Genomic DNA, 22,095 nt, shown 5'->3' with positions numbered 1-22,095 from the left:
AGGGTTCGATGACATCTATCACCGACGAGAAGGGAAGGAGGGTAAAATCTAAGTGAAAAAGAATTCAGATGTGAATAACCAAGCCTGGTAAAAATAAGTGGTACGAGGTAATAGGCAATAGTTAAAGATATTAATTATTTTACCATATTTAAATATTGCTAAAGTTACCCTAATCAAATGATCGGTATAGAATGAGTCACACAATCACACAATAGATATAATCTATATATGAACCTAACTCTCTCTCTGTCTCTCTCTCTCTCTCTCTATATATATATATATATATATATATACACACACACACACACACAAAGTTACATAGGGACCCCTACTTTATAATAAAGAACGCAAAAAGAGAATAATATATAATCTACCACTCCCCCCCCCCCCCCCCCCCCAGTTTCAGCACGTGGCTTACATATGTTCAAAATTTCCCAAAACTCTAAAAATAATTGAGAATGAAGACCCTTAGTATATACATCTACAAACTGGTGAGATGAAGGAACATGTAAGACTCGCACATGTCCAATAGCAACTTGCTCGCTAACAAAGTGTAAGTTTATTTCCACATGCTTGGTACGTTGGTGCTGATCAAGGTTAGAAGATAAGTACATGCCACTCACATTATCGCAAAACACAATTGTAGCTTTAGACAATGGACAAGACAACTTGAAAAGAAGATTATGAAGACAAGAAGCTTCAACAACCACATTAGCCACCCCACAGTATTCATCCTCAACCGAGTAACGAGGCACAACATGTTGATGTTTGGAGGATGTAGTTTGAATATATCGAGTAAAGTGAACAAAATTAGAGTACAAATCTAATTGAGAACACAAAAAGTAAATAAGATCGGTTTGGATCTATTATCACTTCAAAAGAGTACATGAATGAGAGAGTAAAGTGCACACTAATTACCCTTACCCTAGTACCTCTCCTTTTTTTATAGGAACAAATGAAGTGGACAAAAAGTACATAAGGGATTATACATGAAAGCTTCGAAAACTAAGCTACCCTTACGAAATACATAATTCGAATCTTATCAAGCTACAATAGAATTTGACACCTCACAACTAATATTCAAACCCAAAAGAGGACCAAGACACGACATTTTCACCAAGATAAACACAAAACCAAGAAGTAGACCGACGAGTGTGAGTACAACAAGCCCAATCAGCATCAGAGTACAAAACCAAGCGATCAATAGAAGACGCTCGAATAAACAAGCCATGAGACAAGGTGCCCTAAAGAAAGCATATAATACATTTCAGATCGAGAATATGAGGTTCACGTGGATTATGCATGAATAAACAGATTTGTTGAACAACATAAGCAATATCAGGAAGAGTGAATGTGAGATATTGAAAAGCACCAACAAGACTTCTGTAGAGTGTAGGGTCAGAGACAGAAGGACCATCAGGAGATAACTTACATTTAGTGTCGAAGGGAGTACTACATGGATTGTATGTGGACATGGCAACTTTAGCCAGGATTTCTTTAGTAAAGGAGGGTTGAGATAAGAAGAGACCATTATCAAAGCGAGAAGCGTAAATTCCAAGAAAAAAGAAAGATAAACAAGATTAGTCATTGGAAACTCAGAGGAAAGACGAGAGATAATACGAGAGATGAAAGTCGAGGAAGAGGCGGTGAGAATAATATCATCCACATGGAGTATGAGGAAGATATGATACTTACCAGAGTCATAAGTGAATAGGGAACTATCAGAGCGACTGCTAGTAAATCTATGAAAGGTGATGAAAATCGCAAAACATTGATACTAAGCTCTAAGATCTTGTTTGAGGCCATAAATCACCTTATGAAGGTGAAAAACATGACGGGGATAGGACGGATGAACACAACCCGAAGGTTGTTTCATATAGACCTCCTTAGATAGATCTCCGTGAAGAAAGACATTCTTAACCTAGCCCTAATACCATGATAATTAGGTAGCCTTCTTAATTAAGGGGCGATGTATATTGCAATATATATATATATATATATATATATATATATATATATATATATAGAGAGAGAGAGAGAGAGAGAGAGAGAAAGAAAGAAAGAAAAAAAGTTACATAGGGGCCATACTCATAATAAAGAATACAAAAAGAGAATAAAATATAATCTAACAAACACCAAGACATTTCTCAACGTCTAAATCCACCAAAGCACCGCGTAACACAAAGTCAATCTTAAATTTATAAGTTCTTTCCCCAGTAACACCATTGATATATATATATATATATATATATATATATATATATATATATATATAGAGAGAGAGAGAGAGAGAGAGAGAGAAAGAAAGAAAAAAAGTTACACAGGGGCCATACTCATAATAAAGAATACAAAAAGAGAGTAAACTATAATCTAACAAACACCAAGACGTTTCTCAACTTCTAAATCCACCAAAGCACCACGTAACATAAATTCAATCTTAAATTTATAAGTTCTTTCCCCAGTAACACCATGGTGAAGATGGATTAGAACGCCCCTACTTAAAGAAGCTCCCGACCAAAAATTAGTCCACAAGCAAAACCAAACCCAATCCATCTTGGCATAGTCACAATCATAGAAAACATGATCAACCAAATTATAATGTTTTGGATTAAAGTGTATGTGTATGTATCCTATAACTTATTAGCACAAATAGATTTATGGTCTATTGGATAAGTCATTGGCTATATATTTATGAGGTTATAGGTTCAATTCTCTCTGTCTTTACTATGTATTTTATTTTACCATGCTCACCTTAGCAACTACGAGTATATGTTAAATGATTTTTTTGGCAAAATTTCCTATATGCTATTGTTAAACATCTAAATATCGTATTTGTCTAGATTAAACTCTAAATATCGTATTTGGCCTTCTTAATGTTTTGTAATATCATATATTCGCAAATCTATTTATTCATAATTTTTATTGATTTATAATTTTTTTTACCATTTAAAAATCATTAAAGCTAAAGACAACAACCAAATGGGCAATAATGCCCTTAGTTCTAAACTACAGTACAATAGATCACATGTTGAGGCTAATTACAATTGCAAATTGCTTGGCGAATTCCCTATCATAGCCTCTTAATAAATATAAGCAACCTCATATTCCCCTTTGTTGTCTTCAATTTTGATATTTTCACAGATTAGTACCATGGATTTTCATATCTAATGGTTCATTGTGGATATTCTTTTTCATATGTTATCTGATACCACCTACAGCCATCAATGCAACTGAGATACCTCAACAACACACCAAATCTAGCTCTACCTAGATCAATTCAAAATCGTGCTTCTGGATTCGCACTACACTGAGCTCTTCGAGTTGATTGAGAAGGCCCTTATTCTACAGACCCTTGAGGAAGCAATTTATAGTCATAACATCACCCTTTTTGCTCCGAGAAATGAAGCTTTGGATAGACATTTAGATCCTGAGTTCAAACACTTCTCACTTGAACCTGGGAATCTCAAATCTCTATAGAATATGTTGCTCGTTCATATCATTTCGTCTTGGGTCGGGTTGAAGGAGTGACCGGATGAGGATTTGGCATCAGTAGTTTATGAAACTTTGTGGGTTGAGGAAGCTGAGAATCATCTACCATTAAACCAAGAAAACTTCGATGTGAAAATAGTGGTTGGTTTAGTTAAAGAAATATGTCCCGATGAAGTAATCAAATCAGATGGGTTAATTTATGGGGTTGAAATATTGATAGTGCCCTAATTAGTAGAAGAAGAGTTTAACAGGAGAAGAAGCATGATTTCAGTTTCAATTGGTTTACACAAAGGAGCTTCGATGGTAGTTCCGAGAATCCACCAGTTGAAGAATCCAGCTACTCTAGCTCCCATCGGTGCACCACCAGCACTACCAGTATATAACGTGATGGCTTCAGGCGCATCTCTAGTTCCGATAACAACAGTCTGGTGAACCTCACCACCGCTTCGACGAAGAGAACCAGGTGAAAGACTTCATCCAAACACTCCTACATTACGGAAGCTATAATGAAATACTATACATATTGGTCAACCTAACGTCATTAGCGACCGAGATGGGTAAACTGATGTCCAAGGGCTACGTATTGACAGTATTAACTCCCAACAATGATGCCATGGAAAAACTGACAACAGACCAGTTAAGAGGCCATATAATTTACTACCATTTGATCCTGAAGTATCAAACGGATGAGAGTATGTACAATTATGTATGGCGATTTGATAAGGTTCACTGATAACGTCTATTTTATGCATATATTTTTGATGTTTTCTTATTATTTTATACTATGTTTTTATGTTATTTAGAACTAAAAGACACTTAATATTTTTAAAAATATTCAATTACAGTTAAAATGGGAGCAGGAATGCAAAAGGAAGAGAATGGAGCTAAAAAGATGCAAAAAGGATATTGTTGGCAGATTGGCCCCTCTTCAGTGTTTCGAGTATATCTGATGACTCATAAGTCCGATTGAAGAGATTCAAAATGTTCTGAAAACTAGAAGAAATTTCCTACGACTTATGTGATAGGGCATTTTTGTTAATTCGACATTTATCATATCTAAAATTGGCCTTGCAGATGAAGCATAAAATCTGGATGGAAATTCCCTCCAAGTTACTTATTCCACAAGCACCACTTACCTTATTTTTATTTGCTTAATCCCTAAGCTACCATTAGTTTCATTATTCCAATCCAACCCTAATATTCCATATTCATTCCATCTCCACTCAACTATAACTACCCCATATCATTCCACCATTTTCATCATCTATGATATTCCACTTCGACTTGTGCGACAAGAAAACTTCATAGCTGCCATTTTGAGGGTCTAGAAGGCGGTCAGAGGGCCGCTAAGCTGATCTGGAGCAAAGATCTAAGGAATTAGAGAGCGGATTCATTGCTATTTGGATTGTTTAGCATTCCATTGTGATTCCATTATATGTTTACTTTCTAATTTAGGTGTAAAAACCTTTTACTTTGTGTTTATGATTGAATGAATCTTTGAATTTATGGATTAATTGCTATTTGGATTGTTTAATTCGTGTTTAATTAATCTTGTTAAGCTTGTTAAAATATCCTTATGTGTTAATGATAATTATTTTATGTTAATAATCAAGTTAATTGAGTTGTATGAATATCTTCTTAATTGCTTGAATCATATATTTTTGTGAAAACAAGATTGTATGCCTAGTATTAGTGAACTTGAACCTAAGGTTAACTAGAAAATAAATAAGTTAATGTATGAGCATGTGTGATGAACAACCACATATAAGTTGACTGAATTGACAAATTTAGTTAACTAATACTAGAAGTCTTACTTGATTCGAAATGAATACTAGGAAACTTGTTAGTTTAATCAACTGGAAACTGTTTGAATTGACTTGTTTGCTAAATGATTAGTAATAGTGAACATGAACATAATCATTTTAGAAATCGGTGAACATGAATATATAAATCTGTGTGTGCAATTATCTATGATTTTAATGTGTAATTTGTCTAAACCAAAGTACCTAAAGCGATTTGTCTTCCAGTCAGTTTATGGATGTTTGATGTTAAGTGGTATTAAAATATTTAATAAAACTATTTTTATTGCTTTTGTGTGTTTTGTGTAACTTATAATCAAACATTCTAAATTAATTTACTACCTTCCCTTTGCGTTCGATACCCTTGCTTATCAAAGCTATACCATACTCGATCGGGTTCACTGCCTGTAAGGTGTGGTTTAGATGCGATAAATTAGGAATTATAAATAAAAACTAGTGGCTTAAATATTCACATCATTCAGTATGATACATTGTGGTTGCTGCTTAAGGTGGTGGCGGAGGAGGGTGACGGATCGGTGAGGAAGACAATGATAGAGTACAACCTCGTATGAATTAATGAATTAAACCTGTGACTTCTAAAGGAAAGGCAATATTGTCTATTTGGTTGCTGTATTTAGTTATGATATTAAAAACATTAAGAGGGGAAAATACGATATCTAGAGTTTAGGTTGGTAGATACGATATTTAGATGTTTAGCAAGGGCATATCCGAAACTTTGGCATTTTTTGTGTAACATTCTATTTCAGATCATTTCTTAATTCAAGGTTGTGGATCGAAAATCGATAATGTAAAGGCTTTGCGCCTTAAGGAATTAAGTTTAGACCATATTGAAGGTTGATAATGTTGGTTGTGAGATCTAAACCCTTGATTTGTGTGTTGGACCGAAGGGTAGAAAGGGAAAAGTTATAGATCTAGCTTCTTGTGTGGGTTATGGCTTTAGTTTGGTATGTGATAAGACAAAAGTAACTAGACAGGATTGTGGGCATCTTCAATACCTTTCAGTACATATAAAGAACATCAAAAACGGAGTTGAAACGAATAAGTTATGGTTATTTGAAGTTAAGCTGGAAATGGGAGTTTGCACTATGCAGGGCATACACTGGGTATGTAGGGTTCCGTGGCTGAATGGTGGGACGCATTTTTATTGGGCTACATTGGGCCTAACTTATGTTACGCATGGCATAACTGCGCAAAGTAAAAACCCTAAGTTCAGGGTTTTGAGCCATATTTAGGGACTCTAACCCCTTAAGGTTCTTTTTATTATCAGCCTCCAACCTCTTGAGCCTCTAACTCGAAACCCTAGCCATCTTGTGAGGATTTTGAAGCATTTGAGGGTTTCATTATGTGTTTTGTGAAGAAGGAGATCATTGAAAGTGTGCTTGAGAAGTCTAAGGCTTGTTGATCTAGACTATACTTTAACATCCTCCAAGAGGTATAAATCTTGAACCTTGATGATTCATTAGATAGATCTAGCTTGTGAGCTTTTTGTCCCTTGATCTTGGGTCTAGTGAGTATGAGCTGCTCTAGACCTCATGAGTGGCATTTTCTAGCAATTCTGAGCTTGTAGAGTGATAAAAATGGGAGCTTGGTCACTCCTATCCTTCGATGAATGAGTATTTGGGCATTTGGGTGTGTTTTGAACTTGTATTTGATACTTTTCTATTTCAAGCCATGCAAAGGCATAAAGTTAGGAACTTTATCACTCTAGACGTTTATTAGGACTAGATTTTAGCAATAGATGGTTGGTCTTTTATGGATTAAGAGCTAAAAAGGGAAATGGCTTATCAACGTGGTGCGTAAGGCATACTCTAAAGTAAGTATGTCATACCACTACGCAGGGTGTAGATTGATTACGCATGGTGTAATCTTACTGAAGTTGACTTTGAATTTTTTTAACCGTTGACCGGTGAATGAACAAGTTTGACTTTGGGTCAAACTTGAGGGTTTTGGGCTATTGATTAAGGTTCTACCTGGTTTTGGTGTTAGTGGATTCGTGGGAGCAATCAATGCAGAAAGTGAGTGTGCTGCGGTATCCTTGAGCTTTCCGATTTAGGTGAGCTTTCCTCACTGTGCCTGTGAGTCGAAGTCACCAATGTCATCCTGCTAGATTATTGTTATGTATCCTTGTATGTAGGATATCGATGTACAGTAATGATCTGTAAGATATTTATATCGTTGTATGTTAGGATATATGAGCAGTGGTATGCTAGTTAGAGTACCAGTAGACTGGTCATTATCTAGAGGAGTATCTTAGCTAGGGACTGTAGGTAGTCATGTAGGATAGCCTAAGAACTCTTGATCTAGGTTTTCTTGCATATTTCTTGTTTGGTTGTGGCTTTAGAGTACGATCATCTGTTCAGGTGGCTATCTCGTCTCTTATTACATATGGCTATGCATTCCTCGGAGGTTTACCGGTAGTGGAGCAGTGTGATGTGAGGGGCCTAGTAAGCAGTAGTGAACTGTTTGACATGTAGATTCATATTTGCATGTACACATTCGTCAACAACTACGAAGATTTCGCGTTTATTATATTACTCTGATTTTCAATAAATGTAATTTGGAACAAATAGTGTTCTTACACATGGATTTTATAATTATGAAGTTTCACCTTAACAAAAATTTAAAAAATAAAATAAAATTGTTGTGAAAAAAGACGTTACATTTTGTGCTACTACTCCGTAAATTTATGCTTCCGCCATGCCTCCTTCCATAAAGTTCTCATCGATATTAGCAATCCTCAGCCAACCATACACTAGGAATAGAGTTCCTTGCAAAAGTTTTACCATCCACAAAGGAAATTTTGTGTATAACTTGAACGCAATTCAGCCAAAGTGAGTTCCTCTTCGTCTTAACCTCCACTAACGCTTAGCAAGAAAAGCTAAGTTCAAGGAATTCAAACAATCAACCAGGAGACCACCACAATCTTTGAGAGTTACTTTTTCCTATGAAACTCGACTAATTTTCTTTTTATCCCCCATCCTCACCTACAAAAATCTCCTTCTAAGACCATTTAAAAAAGTAATTTAAAAGAAGTTAATTAACGGCTTTGAAGCAAAAATAAATGAAAATTGGAATATATATATATATATATATATATATATATATATATATATATATATATATATATATATATATATATATATATATATATATATATATATATATAGGTTCAAGTTCATTTGAAACCATTCTAATTTTGTGAGACCGTGATACCAAATCTAGAAATAACTTTAAAATGCAAAATAAATGGAAAAATCCAAAAATTCTTTTTTTAAATATTATTTTCGGAACTTGAATTAACTAAAAAAATAAAAATATATATAAAAAATATAAAAAAAACATTAAAAAATTCCGTTTTTTTTAAATACGTGAAATATTCTAATAGAATATCATATTGTACATATTCTAAAAAATAATTTTAAAATGCAAAATAAATGGAAAAATCTAAAAATTCTTTTTTTAAATATTAATTTCGGAACTTAAATTAACTAAAAAAAATAAAAAAAATAAAAAAATCCCGTTTTTTATTTTAAAATACGTGAAATATTCTAATAGAATATTACACTGTACATATTCTAAAAAATAATTTTAAAATGCAAAATAAATGGAAAAATCCAAAAATTCGTTTTTTAAATATTATTTTCGGAACTTGAATTAACTAAAAAAATAAAAAAAATACAAAAAAGTGTCTCACAGTCTCACAAAATTAGGCGTCTCACATTAACATATATATATATATATATATATATATATATATATATATATATATATATATATATATATATATAGAATTTTTATATTTTTCCATTTATTTTGCATTTTAAAATTATTTTTTAGAATATATGTCAGTGTAATATTGTATTTAGAATATTTCACGTATTTTTCAAAAAAAAAAAAACAGGATTTTTTTTTATATTTTTTTTAGTTAATTCAAGTTCCGAACGGGATTTTTTTTATATTTTTCACGTATTTTTGGAATGTTTCATTTATTTTGCATTTTAAAATTATTTTTAAATTCGATCTTACAGTCTCACAAAATTAGAATGGTATCAAATGAATTTGAATATATATATATATATATATATATATATATATATATATATATATATATATATATATATATATATATATATATATATATATATATATATGGGAAAAGTGAATATACCCTTAAGGGTATATAAGCTTAGGTACCCAAATTCACCATAATACATCGTTTTGTTTGATATATTTATTATAATGTTCTTCAACTTCAATCCTTAAGTTGATTTACATTCAAGATTTTCAAAATTTCATTATTATCTTCCTCTTACATCACATTTTTTTGACGAACATCAATTAGGCTATATATATTATAGTTGAAAATGAAAATTATGTAAGAGGAAAATAAATGTGAAATTTATAAAAATCTTTGAATGAAATCAAGTTAGAAGTTTAATTATAAGAACATTAGACAATTATAATGTATATATATGATACAAAACGACGTAGTATGGTGAGTTTGAGTACCTAAGCTTATATACCCTTAAGGGTATATTCACTTTTCCATATATATATATATATATATATATATATATATATATATATATATATATATATATATATATATATATATATATATATATATATATATATATATATATATATATATATATATATATATATATATATATATATATATTACTGTGATTTGCTAAAAAAAAAAAAGTAATCTAAAAGAAATTAATTAAAGGCTCTGAAGCTATAAAAACATGTGTATATTAAATCAAATTAAGTGGTCCAAACCCTTTGTTCGAAACTTAGTTAATTTATTAATGGGAAACCAACGGTAGCGTACGTACTCGCATTGTAGCTCCCTTTAAGGATACCCCCTTTTTTATGCTTATAAATTCGTTACCTCCCAAAAAGAAACACATTAACTAACTTCTTCCACCATCACCATCACCATGTTGTTATTGTTGGCTTCAGTGGCAGTGATCGGCGGAGCATGGTGGTTGTGGACGGTGGTCCAGTGGGTCTGGCTGAGACCCAAAGCCATCGAAAAATGTTTGAGGAAACAAGGTCTCAATGGCCCAGCTTACAGATTGTTGCATGGAGACATGAACCAGATGGCCACCATGGCTCGACACGCCGCCATGAATTCCAAACCCATAAGCTTTTCCGACGACTTCCTCCCCATCATTCTGCCGTTCCACCACCACATCATCGAAACCTACGGTCAGTGTATTCTTTTTAATATATTGTCCCTAGTAGGCTAGTACTAGCTAGTAGCTAGGGTTTTGAATACTAAATTAATTACTTATTATTTTTTTAACCTCAAGTGCAATATCAATGGTGCTCGACGGTGGAAACCTGGGCGACAATGGCTAGGGATGGTGGATCATGTGTCAGAAGTTGCTTTATAGTTTATACAATGAATCCATCCTCTTATGGAAATCTGTTTTGCTTAAATTTAATAACGGATCAAGTTAATTTTAGTAATTTTTGGTAGTTTGAAAAAATTTAAAACCGTTATTAAAATATTAATTAAGTAATTAAAATCGTATTTGATATTGGTGATGGCAGTGGGACGGATATTTGATCTTCATGTCTCATACTCGATTATTAATTAAATAATTAAAATATTAATTAATTTTTCCCTAGAAATCTCTATGGGCTAGGTTTGCCTATAAAATAGTTCGAACCCATGGGGGTAGTTGAAATATTTCGAGACTTCAACTTTTCCATTTCCAAAAAAAGATTATAAATGTGAATTTCAAACATGATTTCGTCCTATTGGATACGTGGTTTGTAGATAATCATATACTAGGTATTGATATCCCATCTATGATCTTATTAAATAAAACTTAATCGTTGAATTTTTTATTATCTAACACAATCATCTGAAAAATGATTTGAATTTTTTCATAATTCAAATTTTAACTACATCAAACAAATTTTATCTCTAACAATTATAGTGATCACCATATGATATCCGAATTTCTTGGTAAACTGATGATAATATAAATATTAAAAATGATATTAGTAATTTTCTTTCTGAAGTAGTAATAATAAATTTCTATTTATAACATTACATATAATATTATAATTTAATTTTGAAATCATGTATATTAATAAAAAAGGTACAAGTATTCTAAAAAATAAATGTTGTGATGTTGACAAAATGGTAGTAGATATAAGAATATAAGATTGGATAATCAAACGGGTATAACCTTAATACTATAACCATCATAGTCCTACAAGAATTTTAGAAAATATCGCATACTCAATCATATTAACTAGCTCAAAATCAATCACAAAAGTTCCGGGATCGGTTTTTCTATGGGTTCATGTATTCTTATCATTTATATTGCGTTTTTTCCATTCTATAAGAAAACAAAGTGATATATTAAGAAACCGTAAAACTTTAATTAAGTTATTTTAATTTAGTTATTTTTAATGTTTTGATTTTTTTTTTTTTTTTTCTGTTTTCTTTTTATTGTTATCTTACTTATATTTTTTATTCCAGTAAAAAGAATTAATGTGATAAATGAAATTTCTTGTATTAATTAATTATATTAGTTATAGTTCAAAACATAAAATCATTTATGGTATCCACAAATATATATATATATATATATATATATATATATATATATATATATATATATATATATATATATATATATATATATATATATATATATTTGATACATTTTAAATTAAAATACATCAGAAATATTCTTCATTTTAACCAATCTCAAAAGTTTTCCTATATTTATTTATTTAGTTTATTTACCTTCATCTAAAATGTTTTATAAAGTCATCTAGGTTAATTTGTTGTTTTTATAAAGACACTTCATATTTCAATATAATATATTTCAAATAACATCTGGATTTAAATAAATAATATATTATTACTCATCGCAGCCCACATATTCAATTAGTGAAAAAAAATTAATAAATTTAAATATAACTAAAAGGTAATATATATATATATATATATATATATATATATATATATATATATATATATATTAAATGAACAATATTAAATTTATAAAATATAAAAACAAAATAAAAAGCTGTTGATATAAAAGGCAAGATAATTCACTTGGTTAGATGTTTATTTGTAAAATATAAAAGCAAAATAAACATTTAATAAATAAGTGGTTGATGATATAGAAGGCAAAATAAATCACTTGGTCAAATGGTAAATAAGTAATAATTATGTATTTTTCTTAAAAAAAAACGTTACCCCTTAGTTTGAATTATACTTGATCTTTTATATTTAAATTATACTTGATCTTTTATGTTACTAACAACACGACCAAAATAAACAAACGTTTCGACCAATTTTGTCACTAAGTTAAATTAAACACGTATAAGTTTGAATCATTGACTTATCATACCTAAATTCAAGGTTGTAGAACTTGTTACTCGATATCTATTCGGCCGACTACCAAGTAGCAAGTACTCAGGACTACCCGGGAGTACTCGGGGAGTACTCGGATACGTAATGTATGTAGAGATATTTTTAGGGAACTTATATATATCAAAATCATAAGTTAAAATCTTAATTTGATTGAAATATATAACAAAATTAGATACATTTGAATACACAAAAACTGAAAAACACATAATGGTCTCACTTTGTGAATAATTACTGAAAATTTAAGATCTATATGTAGTAATAATTACATGTGTTTGTCTTAAATAATAAATCATTAAGTATATTATACATATTAATCACGCAGTTGACTGAGTTTTACAACACTATTCAGTTCAATAAGAAGCCGATTGGGGAGTACTCGTGATTTTGTAACTCGTCTCGGTAAGGGGCCGAGTAGTGAGTACTCGAAGGATTAATCGGCCAACTCGGCGAGTTTTACAACACTGCCTAAATTCTAACCAATCCACCATCGTATATTATGTATTAATCATTTAATTTTTTTTAAAGCTAATTATAAAAGTAGCCAAAATCTTTAACTACTTATTAGTTTTTAGCCAAAAATTAATATTTAATTCAGAAACTAGCCTTTAAAAGTGTAGCTCATTAAGTTAATTTACGACCAACAATATTGTTGACTTGATCTCGGTTGACTACTTTTTGGAGGCAATAAGCTACTTATTGTTGACTTGATCTCGGTTGACTACTTTTTGGAGGCAATAAGCTACTTATTGTTGACTTGATCTCGGTTGACTACTTTTTGGAGGCAATAAGCTACTCTTTGGTGGACCGTCTGCTCTTTCAGGGCCTATTGGCCCACAATATATAAAATTTTAATTTTCAGTTTTACTCATTTTATGTGTGTTTGAAGTTTGGAATTCTCTCTCAATGGACCCTCTAATATCTTCGAATCTTAAACTTTTTTTGTGTTTTTTTGTTTTTGTTTTTGTTTTTTTGTAGCTTGTATACATTATAATATAAATGAAATGTTGTTATTTTTTTACAAATAGTAGTCAAATACGAAGAAAAAAATCATAGCTTTTTGGACGAAACAACAGACTATTTTAAGGTTTATGCTGGTCTATGCTTTGGAAAACAGTAGACTATTCAGAGGAAACTGTAGACTATAAAATGGTCTACAGTTTCATAATGAATTATGAATAACAAAAACCTTAAGTTTTAGAGCTGAACCGCTAACCATTTAAGCAAAATAGTAGACCATTTCAATAACATACAGTTTTGATGGCGATTTAGACTAAGTCCTAAATTTTGGCTAAAAATAGAGTCAATAGAAATTTTGGTTAGATTAATAATTGCTTCATTTATTTTACCTTGACTTGTAATTATCGATAAATAATGATATAAAAACCGCAGGTAAAAATTCATTTGCATGGATGGGACCAACCGCTAGGATCAACATCATGGATCCTGACCTAATCAAAGAGGTTTTAGTGAACAATAAGGTTTACAAGAAACCAACTCCAAACCCATTGGTAAGGTTCCTTGTTTCAGGAATTACGAGTTATGAGGACCAAAAATGGGACAAACATCGCAAGATTCTAGCACCAGCTCTTACACAAGACAAGTTGAAGGCATGAATTGAATTTTCGATGAATATTTTCATTGAGATATGTAACTAAATAAATCATGAACGTTGGCTAATGTAGTTTTAAATCTTTTTCATATCATATTATAGCATATGTCATCAGCCATGTACACGAGTTGTTTCGACATACTGGTGACCGAATGGTCAAAGTTGGTTTCTGAGAAGGGTTCATGTGAATTAGATGTACAACCTTACATCGATGATTTTGCAAGTGATGTCATCTCCCGAAACGCATTTGGAAGTAGCTATGAACAAGGTAGAAGGATATATCGTCTCCAAAAAGAACAAGCCGTGCTCACACGTGAAGTTCTACAGTCAATATACCTCCCGGGACGAAGGTACATTAAACATAATGGTCTATATATTCCTTTTTTTTCATCGTGAATGTATTTAATTGTAGTAAAACCTTAAAACTGTAAAACATTTAGGTTTTTACCAACCAAAACGAACAAGCGAATGAAGGAAATCGACAATGAGTTGCGGTCGATACTGAGCAAGGTCATGGAGCAAAAGGAGCTTGCGATGGTATCGGGGAAAAGTGATGATGATCATGAAGATTTGTTATCGTTATTGTTGAAATCAACTACAAGGGCAAACGGGGATATGGGGATGAGTGTTGATGAGGCGATTGAAGAGTGCAAATCGTTTTATTTTGCAGGGCAAGAAAGCTCATCGAATCTCTTGGTTTGGACCATGATTTTGTTGAGCCAACACCCGACATGGCAAATAAGAGCACGAGAGGACGTTCACAAAGTTTTTGGACAAAATAAACCAAATTACGAAGGGTTGAGTCGCCTCAAAGTCGTAAGTACAATTTAACCAAATGCAATATTGTTTAACTACTAGTCTCACATCAACTAAACAGAGTCTCGTGTATCATAATATATGTGGAGCCTCCTCTCCTCTTCCCCTCCTTTAAGGAATCGGCGTATCTAACACAGATAAAATGAATCCTAACCCAAGTGCATAAAGTAGGAATGAGTATATTTATTGTTTTATTTATAAATTTTCAGGTAACCATGATTCTATATGAGGTTCTTAGGCTATACTCACCCGCAACCATATTCACACGGATCACATATGAAGAGGCCAAACTAGGAGACCTAACTGTACCAGCTGGAGTGCAGTTCTTGTTGCCAGTTATATTTGTACACCATGATCGTGAAATTTGGGGAGAAGACGCCAAGGAGTTCAATCCCGAGAGATTTTCAGAGGGAATTGCAAAGGCGACAAAGAACAAGCTTGCTTTCTTCCCGTTTAGTTGGGGTCCTCGGATTTGCATTGGGAATAACTTTGCTTTAATGGAAGCTAAGTTGGCTATATCAACAATTCTACAACATTTCTCGTTTGATCTGTCGCCTTCTTACACTCACTCACCATCTTATGTTGTTACGCTTCAACCCCGACATGGTGCTCACTTGATTCTCCATAAGATTTAGCATCTCCCTTGACTAATTGTGCTATAGCTATAACTGTTGACGCCTTAATTTCAGAATAATTGTGTAGTTTCTCATGGATATGGTTTGTGATTTGGTCATGGTTCATGTAATTGTTGCCGATTTCATGTAAATACCTAATATGCGAAGTTTCTTGATTATGCAAAGCCTCTATTTTATCCAAATTCCAAACCAATATACCGAAAGTTCACAAACTTCCACATCAGAAAATCAATCGAAATTGATGACAATCCGTTCATATGCGCCTCACCGATTTCAAGAGCACAAACAGTGTAGTAACAAAACTAAAACTAGCAGAATGAATCACAACTCACACTAGTGCCGAGAGGATTAACAAAACTGCGCGAACTTGAACGATCAGGAATACGGACATCATGTCGTACTTCAAGTCAAGAACACCACCACCGAACCCTGGCAAAAGTACAGCTCTACAAGTCGTGACAATATACTAATACTAAAGCCTAACTTTTTGAAGAATAACGCAAGCCTTCAATGAAATCAGTTATTGTTGAAATTTAAAGCTCGTTAATTGCAATAACGATTTGATCATGAAAATTTTCCAGTGATTGATCGGGAATTTGGAAGTTTACCGAACAAATCAACGTAGAAGGAAGTTTAGTATGTGAGAGTGGAGGAGAGAGGTGTTGGGTCATGGTGGACGTGTCTCCGTCGAGCTCGAGTTCAATTCGACGATCCGAAGCTTGATAAATGAACTCGAGTTATATTGGAGCTTAATCGAGGGTGTCGGCCGCCAGGAGATCTATTTCCAAATTTCTTCTTCCGCTTCTCTTTATTAAATTCCTTTCTTCCTTTCTCACCAATTGATTATCGTTATAGATAATTCTAACCCTTATAAATTGACTTCTTTGACAAAAATGATCTAAAGTTTTTTTTTTTCTTTTTTTTAAGTAACCAAATTGTCCGGAACAGATTGTTGCAGAGAGGTTTTAGGAATTCCAAAGTGGACCATGGTTCCGAAATACATTTTATTTGGCTTTTTTTCGTGTAACATGTGGCCTCATCATTTCGGATCGGCATCTGGAACACCGGAGTATGATTCCGGACCACAGTTCCGAAACGTTTTTTTTATTATATTTTTTATTGTTTTTTTGTGTAAATATGTTCTTTTTTGTAAAAGTTTTGTTTATATAATATCTAAAATGCAACTGGTAATCTTAAAATCAACAAAAACCAAATAAATAAACAAAAAGGATTAGTTTGAAGTAATATTACATCCCATATTACAATGTTCAAATCATCTTATTCCTTACACTCCAAAATATTTTCGCTAGTCATTTACAATATGATTGTTAGTGCCCGTTTTACGTTCACTAGATGATTTAGAAAGCCTATTTTTACCCTTAATTTTAAAATTTTTACATAGTCTTTAAGCTTAAAAATGTGAATTTTCATTAAAATTCGTGATGGAGTTCAAATCTTTTGGTTGATGTTTCTTTGTCCCATTCAGTTGAGACTGACCTGCTTTGGTGGGTCTTCCATTGCCTATTCAAAATGTTGATGGGAGTTGGGCTTCTTTTTATGAAATCCAAGATCTTAAATGAATTGAAGGCTTGTATCACCGCTTGTCATCACAAGTGCAAACCCAAGTCTCTCATGTTCCCCTCCGCTTATTCAATGAGTTGGTTTTCGTTTTATGAAAATCAAAATATAAATGTTGTGCTTTTGCAATTGAACTGATGTTTTATTTCACTTGTTATTGCAAGTGCAATATGTGTTTCACTAGTTCCCTACCACCTATTACACATGTTTTTTTTTTTTTTTTGTAAGAGTTGGTCTTCTTTACATGAAGTTCAAATCCTTTTTATAACGAATTGACTGATTTTTATCTCACTTGTTAGCACAAGTACAACCTGCTTTGGTGAGTCCCTCTTCTCCTATTCAACAGACGATGAGAGTTGGACTTCCTTTTATAAAGTCTAAAGTTTTGAAGGAATTGACGGAACAATGGTCTTCATTGTTAAAAAGTCCACATGAATTTTACAAGGAATTGACGGATATGATATAGTTTGCGTACAAGTTTTGTCATGAATGACCTATTGTGAAAATATTTGGGTTTGGTTGTTCAAAGTTTAAGCGTTCAAGATAAATTCTTTTGCAGCCATTTCACACTGCATAAGAGATGAGTGAATTTGCAAGTTTTAGAAAGCTAACAATTAGTCAAGTTTGAGTCCATTTGGGTGCCATCGTTTGATTTGGTTTTATACACACATACGATTGGACAAAAGAAGCAAAGGCATGAAAGTTGATTCAACAAGTCAAAGATCCTGTAAAGTTTATTATTCCAAAAAGAAAAACAAAATGTCAAGAAAGTTTATTTTCATTTAGATGATTCAAGGATTTCTAGAACAAAAAGCTTTGTTGACTTGAACTTCTTAGAACTTCCTGGAAATACACGATGCCATCATCCACATTTTCAACACACAAATCTTCACCTTAACCCTTCTCTAACCATAAACCCACGACCTCTTCAACCCTTCTCGATCACCCGACACCACCTTATTCCTCCAATAACAGCCACCTGTTACAACCAACGAGCTTGAACCTCCACAGAACCCCTCACACCTCTTCAACCCGTCACAAGCACCACCCGTGACCACCATCTACACCCCTTACCTTATTCACCATCACCTTTAGCCCTCAACAGCCACCACGAACCACCCTTATATCAACAATTTCCACCTCCATAACCACAGACAACACACCCGACATTACCCATCCTCACCATCACCCTCCTCCTCCACCCTTAATATCATCATCGAACCACCATAAACCACCCACTACCACCATCGTTAATAGCCTTCAAACACTCAAAAACACCACCATCCTCTATACCTTCCTCCCTTGCCTTCATTTGACAGCCTTCAACCCATCTTGAACCACCCAAATTTTCGCCATCAGCACCATTCACTCACCTACATCAATCTTCACAAAAAATACCACCCATAACCACCATTGTTTCTCTCTTTCAGCCTAAACAACCCATCAGACTCTCACCGGTGAAAATCAAAAATAGAAGGGAGATAAAGGGGACTGCGATCGAACTAACACACACACACACACACAAACTGTGATCGAGAATTGAAAGGAGGAGGAAAAAGGTGTGATCGAGTGGAGAGAGAGCGAGAAGTACCTGCGGTTTGGGGAGGTGTCAATCGGATTTGAAGAAGAAGAAAAGATCGACCTTTCCTTGCTGCTGGGATTCTCACGAACACAAGCAGAAGAAGGAGAGCACGTCAGCGTCCAGGGCACTGAACACGCACGCAGAAAGTGATCTAAGAAGTTGTTGCCCAATTTGTCTATGAGTTGCGCTATGTTTTCTCTTGGGCTAATCTAATATTTATGTTGGGCTACATCAGACGCAAGGAACAAGATGATGTTTAAACTTAATTTTCTGATTGCTGTTGATTTTGAGTTTATGTAGTAATTTCTTTTGTGGGTTTAGTTGACTTGGGAAAATGATATCTTATGCTTTAGGTTAATTGACAAAATCTTCATACGTGTCTAAGGGGGGGTTGTTTTAATAGCAACACCTTTCTTTTCTTTTGTGGGTTTAGTTGACTTGGGAAAATTATAAATATTATAAACATAGACATGTGTTGGTGTATTTTGAACAATACCAATGAATTTAATGCTTTTTAATATCATGAGGTGCATAGAGATATGAGTAAGTAATTTTAAATCGAATCAGCTAAACCTCGCATTTCTCTTGTCTGCTCAATCCCAAGTTGCATGTTTGCCCATTTTAGTTACTTAAATCTAGTATTGTGTTTCTGATTTTCATTTTAGTTCTTGTAGAAATATTGGTAGTCTTTATTTATTTTATTTTAGTGTAGTTTTTAAAATTAGTTTTTGTAGTTCAATCAAACCAAATCGTTTTTACCAGCAGCTACCTAGTTCATCTTCCTTTAAGATAGATAGTCCGTGTACGATATTTGGTCTTATGATTATATTATTTGCACGGCCTCGTATACTTGCGAGTACGCGTTTTCGTCAACAATGACATATAAATTATGGACCGCATTGACCGTCTATAGAATATGACTTCTCGATGATCAACGCTTCTAGGAACCAACACAAAAACACCCAACAATCCCCCATACTCACAATCTATTGTGGTACTTGTAGCGCCTTTTCGAGGGTCATGTTGAAACTCTTAAATAGGATCGAATCACTTGGTTCGGTACCCTGGTAGTTGATACTCACTAGCAGTCTGTGATTGTAGGATCATATATCGATAAACAAATCCTTGGTTTCTAAAAAGTAGCTCCTCTTCCAATGACTATCATACATTCTCATTTGGTATGTCTTCCAATTCAAAGCACCCAAAAACCAGTGAGCAATTTGTACATTGATAGGGATGTAAAGCTATAAAAAAAGGTTAGAAATAATTAAACATCAAATAACATTATAGTACATACATACTTAGGTAATGTAACCCAAACACAATTATATAGTATCATATTCTACCCAAGCTAGGTAAACGGATTTGTAAGTCATGTCACTCTAATCAAATGTATCAATGTTGAAAGTTGTCAGTACAACCGTCCACCGAGCATCATCATGTCTACGTTATACCAGCAGTGAGATCCACAACATTATGTACTGTCAATTAAAAACATTTGCAATTAAGTCTTGTTAGTAGAAGCATAGTATGTAAATGAGCAGACTAACAATGTAACTTGCATCACATTCCAACCACCCTGCATGACTACCCACATATAAGCGCATCTAAAATTCAATCATCGGAATAGTTGTCAATAAACGGTGAGTGAAAAACATCAAACCATCTCGTTGTTTTATAAAAAATGTGTATGGCCGGTTCTAAGAGATTGTCCAACAGTGTTGGTTGTCCTTGTACAACATCTTTCCTCTTCATTTTGTATCCATGGGGACTTATACCATATAGATATAACTTTTTGGCACATAGAATGTTGAAGTGCTGGCGAGGGTGTTTTGTATTGATCCCACAGAATCACTTTGTAACATCCCAAAAATTGTAAGGTAAAAATTTTATTTTTAATTCAACCACTAAAACACCGTTTAGTATTACCAATCGTTCAAAAGTATAATAACGTAAAAATAGTTATCAGAATAAAATCCCAAATTCATAAAGTTGCGGAAACATGGGTTGATGTAGTGCAATCATGTCGGGCCCTTCTCTTTTGTATCGGAAGTACCTAAAACCACAAATAATAAACCATAAGCACAAATCTTATGTGAGTTCTCCCAAAATACCACATACCATACAAACATACAATCAAGCATATATGGGTGCTTGCATTCCCCTTCGGTCTCTTTCAACCGGATACTGTCAAGCATATATGGGTGCTTGCCTTCCCCTTCGATCTATTTTAACTTGCTACTATCAAGCATATTTTGGTGCTTGCATTCCCCTTCGGTCTATTTCAACTGGATAATGGGTCTATTTCACCCCTATCACTACCACATAATATCATAAAAAAAGAACCACAAAGTCATCAAACAATACGGGCATAACAGATGATTATCATGAAGACCAGCATCACACTACAAGCATAAACTACTGGGCTAACATTGGTGCATTTGACCCACGGATAGAGTGAAGGAAACTCACATGAAGTTGTTGAATATCTCAAATAAAAGCTCGTACTAGCAATCCGAAAAATCCCCACGCTAACATCATCAACTAATACCCAATTAGTAATTATCCCACAACCCATAGTTGGAATCCTAGTATAATACTTAGGGTAAAAGTCTATTTCACCCATTTCTTTACTTGGCCCAAAATCCGAGACCCAACCAATAGCACCAAATGTAACGCCTGTGTTTCTGGGCTTGCCATTTTTAGTAATGTAATAGTCTAGGTTAACCTTTGTAACCCGTTATGAAATAATAGAAGTGTATTATTTGAGTATTATGTGTTTTGTGCTTAATTGCTTAATTATGTGGTTTGATTAATTAAGAATAAAAATAAGCGTCAAAATTTAAGTGTAAAATAAACTTGATATCTTTAGATAATGTTGTAGTAGCTGAAACATGGTTTCCGAAGATATAAAGAATACCGAAATCCGAGTTATAACGAGGAAGTTATGACCTGTCAAAGTTTCGCGACAGAACCGACACTGCTGAATGACGTAAAAAGTAAAATTTACGTCAGAGCGATATTTAGCCTTAGTGATCTAAATGAGAATCGAAGATCTCGTTGTTAGTATCAAAGCGATAAAAAAGTTAGGCGAGAACGGACGTCAAACGAAGAAGTTATGAATTTATAACGAAATTTTCTGTCCCGGCCTA

The 22,095-nt window shown here is 33.2% G+C and overlaps 1 protein-coding gene, 2 long non-coding RNA genes and 1 pseudogene across 3 annotated transcripts; 2 read left to right on the top strand and 2 right to left on the bottom strand.

Annotated features, from left to right (window-relative positions):
- The first annotated feature begins 2,979 nt into the window (after positions 1–2,979).
- Positions 2,980–5,860, top strand: LOC145046401 (fasciclin-like arabinogalactan protein 17; annotated as a pseudogene).
- A 4,358-nt stretch (positions 5,861–10,218) lies between these two features.
- On the top strand, positions 10,219–15,783 carry LOC145046580 (cytochrome P450 CYP72A219-like). Its single transcript, XM_078994866.1, has 5 exons — positions 10,219–10,526; positions 14,113–14,330; positions 14,435–14,682; positions 14,773–15,148; positions 15,358–15,783. The coding sequence occupies exons 1-5, from the start codon at positions 10,256–10,258 to the stop codon at positions 15,781–15,783; spliced, it is 1,539 nt and encodes a 512-aa protein (XP_078850992.1). The 5' UTR covers positions 10,219–10,255.
- On the bottom strand, positions 15,198–16,571 carry LOC145046581 (uncharacterized). The gene is made up of 2 exons (XR_013682030.1): positions 16,392–16,571; positions 15,198–16,212 (listed from the first exon to the last, which is right to left on the bottom strand). It is a non-coding gene; the product is annotated as an uncharacterized LOC145046581 (long non-coding RNA).
- A 1,493-nt stretch (positions 16,572–18,064) lies between these two features.
- On the bottom strand, positions 18,065–19,245 carry LOC145047192 (uncharacterized). The gene is made up of 2 exons (XR_013682138.1): positions 18,953–19,245; positions 18,065–18,863 (listed from the first exon to the last, which is right to left on the bottom strand). It is a non-coding gene; the product is annotated as an uncharacterized LOC145047192 (long non-coding RNA).
- Positions 19,246–22,095: the final 2,850 nt, after the last annotated feature.

This window comes from Lactuca saligna, chromosome 5, assembly GCF_052625555.1.
Source record: "Lactuca saligna cultivar CGN05327 chromosome 5, ASM5262555v1, whole genome shotgun sequence".
NCBI classification, from domain to species: domain Eukaryota; kingdom Viridiplantae; phylum Streptophyta; class Magnoliopsida; order Asterales; family Asteraceae; genus Lactuca; species Lactuca saligna.
The sequence above is the reverse complement of the archived record's forward strand: the minus strand, read 5'-3'. Positions and strand labels throughout refer to the sequence as shown.